This window comes from Trichosurus vulpecula, chromosome 3, assembly GCF_011100635.1.
Source record: "Trichosurus vulpecula isolate mTriVul1 chromosome 3, mTriVul1.pri, whole genome shotgun sequence".
Taxonomy (NCBI): domain Eukaryota; kingdom Metazoa; phylum Chordata; class Mammalia; order Diprotodontia; family Phalangeridae; genus Trichosurus; species Trichosurus vulpecula.
The window spans coordinates 438,094,058-438,106,058 of NC_050575.1; the positions used below are offsets into that span (position 1 = coordinate 438,094,058).

A 12,001-nucleotide genomic window follows, 5' to 3' on the forward strand; every position below is an offset into this window, starting at 1 on the left:
ACTATACTCTTTATATTTATCTTTTTTTAAAAAATAACAATTTAATTTCATTTTGGTTTTAAGATTTATTTTTTTGAGATAAAGTATTAGAAATGGGAGAGTAATGTTACACAACTTATAAGTAGGGGTATTATGAGACTCAGATGACAGTTCATGTGGAGTGCTCTGCCAACCTTAAGTGCTGTATAAAAGCAAAATGTTTATTATTTTTTATTACTGTCATTTTCCTCCTCTTCCTCCTCTTCATCCTCCTCATCCTCTTTCTCCTCCTCCTCCTCCTCCTCATCCTACAGTTACCAGGCCTGCAGGTTGACGATGACTTCCTTCCCTAACCCTTCTACTAAACTCTTGCTGGGCTCAAGCAAAGTTTATAGGATGCTGATAAATTCTCAACAACTCTGCCTGGGGTAGGGGGTGGTGGAAGGAGATCCATACACTTTACATTTAATCTGCAGCATTATCGTTTTCTCTACCACTCTTTTTAAACAATAAACCAAACCCCAGTTTGTAGTGGTGGCTACTTGCTAAGGTCTAAATGCTTACACTAAAAATTTAACAGTCAGTTCTTGGAAAACATTAGAGCTGGCTCCAGCACACGGTTGTCTGTGAGGTCACATGACTGCTGTTCACAATGTTGCTCCCAGGGACGCTAAACAGCCTGGGCTGCTTTTTTTCTTCTGGTCTCTACTTAATTTCTATAGTTCTATTGATGTGAGCATTCCTTAGAACAATTCAGATGAAAATCCATCTGTGCCTGGCCCATTCTATTGTCAAGTAAAGGGGGCCGAGCCTGGATGGAATAGGGGTGCAGATTTGAAAGAAGGGCCAGTAATGGAATAGAGAAGGCAAGGACTTTCTACCCTTTCCTATCTCTGAGATTTCCTTGCTCCGGGATTATGAACAAGTATCTTCACCTCTGAATGTGGCTTTCCTTAGCTGAAGAAGGGGATAAAAAATAGAGTACTCGGTCTATAGTCGGGATTTGGAGGAAGCTAGGTTGTAGAGTGGATAGGGTGCTGTGCCTGGAGTCAGGAAGACCTGAGTTCAAATCCAACCTCAAACACTTACTAGCTGTGTGACCCTGGGTAAGTCACTTAACCCTGTTTGCCTTAGTTTCCTCATCTGTAAAATGAGCTGGAGAAGGAAATGGCAAACTACATTAGTATCTTTGCCAAGAAAATCCTAAATAGAGTCATGGAGAGTCAGACATGACTGAAAACAACTAAATAACAAAAACTACTCACCTCGGTCGATGGGTGGGAGGAAGGAGCTCTGTAGAACTTACAGCAATTTATATGGAGAGAACACCATGTCTACCGGGTGTTCATTTCCTGGTGCTCTGGACCTTCCTACCTCCCCTCAACTACAAGGTCGGCAGTACGGGGGTCGTACCTCAACTCACCCTCCTATTCTAGAGATATTACACAGCAATGGAAAGAACATTGGTCCGCTGAGAGATGGGACCACATCCTGCCTCTTAACACCGTACTGGGCATGTGACTACTGCAAGCCAGTTAATGTCCCTGAGCCTCAGGGTACAGCAAAATGACGCTAAAAGCACAAACGACAACTGGTATTTAGAGAGCACTTTGCTGTGCCTTTATACATCGAAGCGCTGAGTCTTTTCAGTTCTTGTGTCCAAGAGTTATTGTGAGACTCACATAAGGAAATCCCTGTACAGCAGCCTTCTCTTTGTAAACTTCTGAGTGCCTCGTGAACGTCAGCGCTCATTCTGATCATCTCACAAGATTTGTGAGGATGAGACCAACAGGAGTGAGGGTGATACCTCCTGAAGCACGTACTCTTGTCCTAGCCATGCAGAAGTTAACTCACGCGGTCTGTCAGCTCTAGATTCCCATATACCCGAGTACAGAACAGCGGGGGAGCGGATTATGAAAATTATCTTCTCCGGTTTAAACCCCCACCCAGCGTGGCACTAAAACTTGTGGAATCAAATTCAGGTTTAGATACGAGTGATGACGTGACTTGCAGTTGATGCTGATTTGCATCCTGGGTCATCTCCATCTTCACCATCCTGGTGAAGATCAGGCCACTGCACCCAGATGGCTAGGGAGGATAGAGGGAGGCTGGTGACCTCGCACAGCCCTCCCCCACTCAAATCAAAGTCATCTAATACTAATAATAATTATTACCTTTTTGGATATGGTTATAATTCAGCAAAACAGATTATTCGTAGTGTTTTTTAGAGCAATGATGCATTTTTTTAAATGAAATTAGGTTTCAGAATGTCCTTGATTTTCTAAAAATGAATGAATCAATGAATTTATTTTATTGTATTTATGAAGTACCTGTTATATACTCTACTTAAGCACTTACTATATGCCACTAACATCCCACAACAGGCTTACATTAGAATAGGGGAAGCAATATACACACATAAATCATGTCCCTAAAGTCTTAGTGCAGTTTTAAGCTCAAAATTTAACGCTTTACTAGATTAAAACTGGACTAACGCTTTTGGCACCCACAGTAGGAGTAGATACAAAACATGTATACACAGAATGAATACAAATTATAATATATCAGGTACTTAAATATAAAGTAGCTAGGGAGGGAAGGTACAGGCAGTTCAAGCAGGTGTCACGTGAGCTATGTCTTAACGGAAGAGAGGAATAGAATGAGGCAATTTGGAGGTAAATAATTAATGAATTTATATCACAGATGTATTTGAATATTTAAGTGATATGAGATCATGGAATGACAATGGGAAGAACCCTCAGAGGCCATTAAGTTCAACTGTTCTTTATACATATGGAGTAAATGAGGCACAGGAAGCTTTAAGAGTTGCATAATCAGTAATGCTCATGTTCTATTCTTTATGTAAAGCGATGACAGGCACTATTGAGGCTCCCACAGCACAATATGAGATGTTTCTGAGTAGCAAAGGTGGCATTTTGCTAGTATTTCAAAGCTTTCTCAATATCCATTTCTGCAAAACCAATTGTGTTTGTCCTTCGTTTTCAAAGAGGACCATGACATCAGGGAGATGATGACATGACTTGCAGTTGACATTGATTTGAGTGAGGGAGGGCTGTGTAAGATCACTTGTCTCACTTTCTCCTCCAGAGCCATCTGGGTCCAGTGACCAGATGGTTACCAGGATGACTGGAGAAGACCCAGGATGCAATGGGAGACCCTGGCCGTTTTAAGACATCTCCAGTCATGTTGTTGAATATCTGGTCACTGGATCCCGATGGCTCTGGAGGAGAAAGGGAGGCTGGTGACCTTGCACAGCCCTCCCTCACTCAAATCAAAGTCAACTGCAAGTCCTGTCATCATCTCCCTGATATCATGGTCCTCTTAAATGAAGGACAGACACAACCTGTGAGTAGACTGAGTTGCCTGAATGGGGACCGAGCTAATTGGGTAACTCAGCTCATCATCTCCTTCTCCCTCTCCCTCTCTTTCTCCTTCTTCTCTCCAAAGGAAGGTAAATTTTGATAGCCATAAGCTGCCCACTTACCTTGGGGTTTACTGACTAGATCCCTTTCCTCCCCTCCCCTCCCCACCCCATCCCACCCCACCCAACCATCTTTTCTTCCTTCTTTCTCAAAACCTCAAACCCAGTTCACTCTGAAGCTCATAGATTGGACCACAATAGGTCCCTGCCTAAGCTCCACTTAATGGCTATATTTTGGGCCGCCTAGGTTTAGAGGGAATGTCAAGGGTAACTGTTTCTCTTTGAAAAAGCAACCTTGAGGGTCTTCCCCTCCCAGCTTGATTTTTTTTATTTTTTTTCTAATTAAAGGGGCCATCCCTTGACTCCCAAAGCCAATAGCAGTACAGTGGATAGAGTGCCAGGCCTAGAGTCGGGAAGACTCATCTTCCTGAGTTCCAATCAGACCTCGGAAACCTATTCAAATTAGTAGTTAAGATATCTTAAGCCTCTGGCAGGCTTCGTATTTTACAGGTTCCGTTATTCTTTCCCTCTGCTACTATGCTTTTTCACATTGTTTATTCAGATATTCATTTTACATGGAATTCTCCAATGTGACTGTTCCACTAATAGTCATTGACTCTACTTAGACTCCAGAAAGAGGATTAAATGTGAGAGCAGGAAGAGGTGTCAGAGAGAGAATGATTAAGAATCTGGGTCTCCAGGAGAGACGATGCCTTGCTTAGAGTGTCAGGAAGGGACAGAGAATCCTCAGTCTGTAGACCCCTGCTCCAGAGCTCTCTGCCTAAATCATGTGCCTCTCTTAATTGCCCTGGTTCCTTAGCTGGTTTGTAACTTCAGCACCTGTATAACTGCATTCTGGTGCTATGATAGCTTCTTTTTTATTGCCATATTCACATAATTAAGACATTAAAAACTCAGAAAGTCCTTGATAAGAAAGTGTTTTGGAATTCACAAATCACAACAGAAAAGGGGTTTGTTTTTTTGCAATTATTATTATTTCTGTAAAGGATTTTGTCATTTTTCCCATAACGTTTTGGGATTTTTCATTCTTTTATCCATGTGAAGAAGAGGGAGTGAAATCATATGTAGACAGTAAATTCTGGTCAAAGACAAGTGTTGTTGTTCATTCGTTTCAGTTGTGTCTGACTCTGTGACCACATTTGGGTTTTCTTGCAAAGTTACTAGAGTGGTTTGCCATTTCCTTCTCCGGCTCCTTTTACATTGAGGAAACTAAGGCAAATAGGGTTAAGTGACTTGCCCAGGGTCACACAGCTAGTAAGTGTCTGAGGCCAGATTTGGAGTCAGAAAGATGAGTCCCTGTATCCATTGTGTCATTTATTTGTGTCACATAATTTGTATGATGAGGCAAAGCTATCATGGAAATGAAAAATTAACGCTTGTAAGAAGTCTGTCGATGTGAGACCCTCAGAAGTTATATTGTGAACCAAATAAAAGTTTGAAGCCAACTTAAAGAGAACTTGGCAACACTAATGCAAGGCTATAAACATTTGAAGATTCTGAAATGAGAGCAAATGTGAAATCATTAAAATGTAGTCCTTGAAGATGGGAATTTAAAAGGAGACTTTGGGGATGTCAGCCTGGGCTATCACATTATAGATTTATGGAACTGACTCTTCCCTGGGGAAGGAGGGAGAGAGGGAGATGTCAGTTGTTCTTCCCTCCTCATACCACCACCCCTAAATGGGAAGTGAGAGGGAGTTGGAGCTCCTGTCTTCAATGAAATCTCTTTTTGATCTGGCAGTGCACAGATGGGAAAACTAGCAGGCCATTGGCTGATATATCTCACCCAGTTTGGGGACTGCTAAGAACAGAAGGTTAATTGATTTTGAATCCCCCCTCTCCAATCTATCCCTAAGTGCTCATCACCATATACTAAGACACATACATACAAATAAAAGATAATGGTAGAATGGCAGAACACAATCAGACTGTTTTAAGATTAATGTGAGTTTTTGACATGGTGGAGATCTTAGAAATCATCATTCTCTACTGATTAATGTGTTCATCACAGAGAAAAATGATGAGGTGTGTGGGGAGTGTAAGGGCATTGTGACATTTAACCAATGAGGAAGTCCAAAGCTGAACATGCGTAAAGGATGTCAACACAGAATTTTGTGAAAGGAAGAGAAGATGGGTGGATCACATGACAAAAGAGAAGGCTGACAGGTGGCAAACAAGATTGCTCAAGTGCTCAATGCACTGAACAAACAAGGAAGGCCTCTAGCATCTTAGGTGGATTTCTTATAGATATTCAGGGCAATATGAACAACTGAGATGAATGAAAAATCCCTGAGACAGAGTTTCTGGGTAATTAATAATCAATTTATTGATCAGGCTAGCAGATAATCGGTAAATTGAGGTCAGTGGTTCTCTTGGAAACCAAAGACCCTGCATGGAGGTTTTGAACATTTAGGGGTATCCCTGAGAGGGAAAATCAACTCTGGTTAGTGAACAATTAATGAGAGAAGGAATATTATACTAAGAGGCTGCATAGTGACTTTGATCTTGTCTATGCTCTTGGACAAAGAAACTCATTTCCACCCAGACAACTTAAGTTGAACACAATGGGCAGGAATTCACTGAGATTAGATTCTCTTTATACTTTAATCACAAATAAGCTCCCCAATTGGGTGGGGTCCTGTCCAAAAATGTTCTGGGAGGATTAGGCCAATCTCATCATCAGCCCAGAGACTTCAAAGACTAGTCTCTGGACGAGGAAACGGAAAGGGGAAAAACCCTGAATCCCCCAACATTAACAATTGGTTATTACTAATCTTTTCTCTCACAGTGGAATAGGTAGGCATAGATTGTTTTATCAGGTACTACCAAACTGCTATTATCACAGACCCATTTGAATATTTGAGTGATATGAGATCTTGAATGAGAATGGGAAGAACCCTCAGCAGCCTTAAATCCAACTAAAGTGAAGTAAATGAGGCAAAGCAAGAGTTGAATATGGAATAGTGATCATGCTCTATCCTTTATGGGCAGCGATGACAGGCACCATTGAGGCTTCCACGGCAGAATAAGGAATGTTTCTGAAGAGCAAAGGTGATCTTTTGCTAGTATTTCAAAGCTTTCTCAGTATCCATTTCATAAAGCCAATAACAGTACAGTGGATAGAGGGCCAGGCCTAAAGTTAAGAAGACTCATCTTCCTGAGTTCAAATCTGGCCTTATTAGTCATATGACCCAGGTCAAATCACTTAACCCTGTTTGCCTCAGTGACCTCATGTATAAAATGAGCTGAAGAAGGAAATGGCAAACCACTCCATTATCTTTGCCAATAAAACCACAAATGATGTTGTGAAGAGTCAGACGTGACTGAAAAACAACTAAACCACAACAGCTTGTGTGCAAGGAAGCTGACAGGTATCATGGAAAGGCCACGGAATGCCTTCCTTCCTAGGCACTCCTACTCGCTCAACTGGGCTAGAACGGCTTTTCTATGACACTCAAGTTAGAATTAAGATTACAGCCTCCTACCAATCTCTTCGCCTTAAGTAACTACAAATTGAATCTTTGGTTGTCAGCGTTGAGAGTTTTTCTTCACTAGGAATTCCAAAGAGCAATGAAATCTCAGAGCCCATATCCATCATCCCTCCTCCCCCCTCCCACCCCGCCCAAATAAAAACCAAACCAAACAAACAAAAAAGAGTGATTAGCATTTATTCATGGCAGGAACTAAAGTGTAATCAAAGAATAAAGGAATTTTCTGACTAGATCAGTTGAATCTTTCTCAGACTTCATACCACAACATACTGGTACTAACACAACCTAAGATCATGAGGCTTTTTTTTTTTCAGTTTTACTAAATTATCCCAATCCTAGTTCATTTTTAGTCTACTAAAATCCCTAGAATTTCTTTTTAATACCAGATTCATTTCTTTTCTTTCTTGATTCAATTTAAATTCTATATATTTATTGTGTCTCCTTACAAAAATTTATTAAATGTCTCCAGGCAATGTACCATCCTGGTCCTCAGGGAATTTCCGCTCTGCCATACTCTGATGATGGCTTGAGTATTGCTGGTCTATTGTGTGTGTGTGTGTTGTTGTTATTGTCATTATCTTGACTCAAGGGCAAGATTCATCATCTCTCCCTATTTTTCTTTTGTTACTTCGGCACACGGTGTGAGCCTACTGAGATAATTTGAGACCTCAGCTTCATATTCTACCGTATCTGCTCTTCCTTCCATCACTGCAGTACTTGCTAATTGGATAAGCCACCTATGTGTGCTTCCTTGAAATTGTTGATGAAAATGGCCAACAAACCATGGAGAGGGGCACAGCCATGCCCCTCGAGTAGACGTCTCTTTTCAGATTTCACATCCCTCTTTAGAGCCCAGTCAAGCAACCATTGCTAAACCCACCAAGGTGGTCTCTCATCTAAGTATCCTCTCATTAAGTGCATGTGGTACTATTTTGTCTGCAACATGAGGAGGGATATTGTTCGGTATTTTGCTCCCTCCTCTGTTCATTGTCATATTCATCGAGTGAACTGGTAACCCATTGATCAATGGAAATGGTAGGGGTTCCTCATGACTTCTCATTTAACTTTAGGATAACGTGTATGGATGCTCTCTTCCTTCTCTAGGACTTCACAAACAATCTCTTTAATATCATACTGTGGAACTTCACCAAGCTGTGCGTGTGTCTCTGTGTCTTCCCTGGAGTTGTTCCCTGGCCTAGAATGCCTGTGCTTCCCTCCTTACTATTTTTCATGAGTCAGCTTCACCTCTCCCCCATCCTCAACATCTTTCCTCTGACTGTTTGGTCCTACCTGATTCTCCTCTTTTCATGGCTTCTACAGCATCGGGGCCTTCAGTATTCACTGATCCTTCTGATCGCAGTATATCTGTCCTTGCAGACACCACTGGCCTAGCCTGCTATGTTTATTACCTTAGGATTATGTTGAATTAATAATTTCTTTCCATATTGTCTCCACCATTAAACTGTGAGCTCCTTGAGAACAGGGGCTGTCTTTCACCTTTCTTTGTATCCCTGGTGCTTAGGGCAGTGCCTGGCAGAGAGTAGGCAGCTGATACACATTTAATGCCTGACTTACCAACTTTCCCTTCACCTCTCATATCCAATGGGTTACAAGTCAACTCACTACCCCCCCCATAAAGCCTCTCTTCTCTCTCTCTCTCTCTCTCTCTCTCTCTCTCTCTCTCTCTCTCTCTCTCTCTCTCTCTCTCTTTCTCTCTCTCTCTTCTCTCTCTCTCTCTCTGTCTCTCTTTCTCTCTGTCTCTCTCTCTCTCTGTCTCTCTGTCTCTCTCTTTCTCTCTGTCTCTCTCTCTCTCTCCATCTGTTAATTAGCCTTCACTGACATCTACCCACCTTGCTGAGTTTGCAGACAGATTTTCCTGTCCCACCTATGTCTTCTCCATCCAATTCATCCTATATACCTCCATCAGAATAATGTATCTCATGCATAGATCTTGGCATATCTTTCTTCTGCTCAAAAATCTTCAGTGCTTCTATTGTCTGTCGAGAACATTTGAAATGGCCTAGCATTCACAGACTTACTTGGGCTCTCTATCCCTGCCACCACTTAATAACAGGCAGCACTGAGCACATGGTAGGCATTAGAATACTTTCTGATTAACTCCCCTATTTCTCTATATCATCTCCCTTGAGACCGTGAGGAGTGCTGTCTGCTTCTTCCTATCCCTCTCTCTGTGTCTAACACATCATTGGTTCATATTCTTTAACAAATCCATGTCTGTTTCTTCATGGTTCATTCCCAGTTGCCCACAATCTCCTCTGTTCCTTCTGAGCCACTCTCTTTGAATTCGCTTTGCCTGGTCTCATTCCTCTGAGTGTTGTTTCCTCTAGTATCCTTGTTGGCCTTCCTTAATTTTCCGCCTCATTGCTGTTTTCCGACTGTGGCATCTATGTTCCTTTGTTTGACATCCTTCTTGTGTCTACTATCTCTCTGTTTGGAAATAAATGTGTCCTGGTGGATAGGCAGAGTCTGTTTCAAAGGCTGTGGCAGTGGTTTTCATTTGGATCCCCTTTGGAGACTGGGCATACTGGAATTGTGATTCTTCCTTCTTTCTGTCCACAATTTCAGTCACAGCTGCCCTCAGCCACAGTGAGACATGAGCTGTAAAGATACTTAGTGGGCCTGGAGTTTCCCTCCCTTAGCCATCCCGTACCCCAAACCAGGCTACAAAGCATGATGGGAAGGGATGCTTTTTCCTCTCTGACAGGCACCAGTGTTGCTGGATCTGGGAGAAGAACAGACCTGAGGAAAGCTTTTGGGACTGCCTTCCTAGCATAGTGTTTCTGGAAATCACAATGTGCTTATTTTGTTGGAAGAGATGCCGGGCACATACTAGGGAATTCCACAGATACTTTAAGCCTCTGCCAGTGTGCTGAGCTTCCTCCCCCACCCCCACCCCAACATTCAGTTCTTAGTCAGGCTGGGACTTCTTCATCTCAGCCCAGTCTCCTCCTCAGAAAGTTTGTATATTCACAGAAGGGAGAACCAAGCCTTTCTTTTTGAAATTTCCTGAAAGCAATATAAAAAATCAGAACTAAGAGGGCTTGTAAATTCACAGTCTTAATGTCACATTAGCATATTCTTTTCATTTAGTAAACTGGATTTAATTTACTTTTTCCACAGGCTTCTGGTAGTGATTATTATGACAACATATTTTGTTTATTCTGTCATATGGAATTCAATGTCTAGAAGCTGATGGAGGTCAGCAGTCCTGAAAATAACTTATTCTGTAAAATAATGATAACTTGCTTATTTTTTCTTGGCAGGAAGAGAACGAAAGGGATGCATAAATCAAGATCAATTTAATATTTGAAAATAAACAGGCCTAACTTGACAGTGGCATATGAAGCATTTGTATACGTAGCCTCCTTCAATTACTCTTTGTTGAATGGAATTGTTGGAAACCCCTGATTTTACAAAAGTGTGAATAGAGGGCTGGGGATCAGGGGCAAATGGCCATAGGCCACCGAGTTGATTAGAGCCAAGGCCTGGATTAGAACTCAGGTTTTCCAACTTTTTAGTGCATTGGTTTTCTCTACTATGTAGTGTTACATCAAAAACTCACAAAATGATATCGCAAATCCTGATTTCTCACTAGAGTTCCCAACCCATAGATCCTATTGCCTACTGGACATTTCTGTTTGGATAGGTCATTTTCTTTTTCATTTTATTTTATTTTAACAATGTTTTATCTTTTTTAACCAATTGCATGTCAAGACAATTTTGAGCATTTATTTTTACAAGATTTTGAGTTCCAAATTTTTCTCCTTCCCCCCTTTCCTGAAATGGTAGGCAATTTGATATAGGTTTTACAGGTGCTATCATGTAAAAAAATCCATATTAGTCACAGTTGTGAAAGAAGAAATAGATCATAATGGAAAAAAAAAAAAACATGAAAAAAGAATGATCCAGGAATGGAATATCTTTGAAGAAGCAGCACCCTGCATCCTCATCACTTAGAGGTTAAACGGGAAAGGGCATCCTGTCACTGCCATAACGAGCTCTCACTGCTTCCAATCTCATGAAAGTCCCCACCCAGGCCTAGGACCACCCCTATCAAGAAGGAGGAGAGATGCACTCTGGAGTCATATTCTAGTAGGGATTATGGCATTGGCAAGAATATATAACTGGGTAGAAAAAGGGTCACGCTTCCCTACACCCAAACAAGGTATCCAGGACTAGGCACACATGGACAAACTAATATCTAATGAATGAGAACAATTGATTAAAGTAGTTAAATAAAGATAACTAATTCGTTATGCTAGTTTTTTCACCAAATGATAAAATTTTAGACTTGGAAGATATCTAAGCAGCATCTAGTCCAACGCACAAAAACGAGAAATCTCTATTATGATATTATGTTTAATGCGCGACATCTGTTTGAAGACTTCAGATATGGGGTAGTGCAATATTAAAACTAAATAATCACATTCCACTTTTAAATATCTAATTTTGAGGGAAAAATAACTCCTGATGTCAAGTGTAAGATTGCTTCTTTCCGACTTTTACTTGTTATTCCTGGTCAGACAGAGCAAGTATTATAACCATCAAATACTCGAACACAGATATTTTGTGCCCCTTGCATCTTTTCTTGTCCAGACTACACATCTCCAGTTCCTTCATTTGATCTTCATATGACAAGTTCCTTCACCATCCTGATCATACTCCTCTGGACACTCTCCATCTTATTGATATCCTCACAATAAAAAGGTGCCCATAATTGAACAAGACACTCCAGTCAGTCAGTCAGTCAGTAAACCCTGATAAGGGCTGATGAGGGCTCAGTACAGAGGTAAGCTATACCTCCCTTTCATGTAGCCCAAATGCATGTAAATTTTTCTTTTTTTAATATTGCTGAAATATTTTGAGTTTATAGGCCACTAAGACCCCCAGATCCTTTTTCAGACCATTGCTATCAGATCATGTCTCCCCCATCCTATACTTATGAAGTTGATATTGTCAATACAAGAAGTCTTTATTTTTATCTCAAATGAATTTCATCTTATTAGATTTAATCAGTTAAGAAACCATCGTTAAGTACTCATTATGA

General features: G+C 41.0%; 1 protein-coding gene across 1 annotated transcript in view; it reads left to right on the top strand.

Moving 5' to 3' along the window:
• Positions 1–1,252: 1,252 nt before the first annotated feature.
• LOC118842851 (catenin alpha-2-like) overlaps positions 1,253–12,001 on the top strand; it is a 190,073-nt gene continuing 179,324 nt past the window's right edge. The window contains exon 1 of the mRNA XM_036750154.1: positions 1,253–1,535. Coding sequence (XP_036606049.1) covers positions 1,253–1,535 — 283 coding nt within the window. The remainder of the gene's footprint in view (positions 1,536–12,001) is intronic.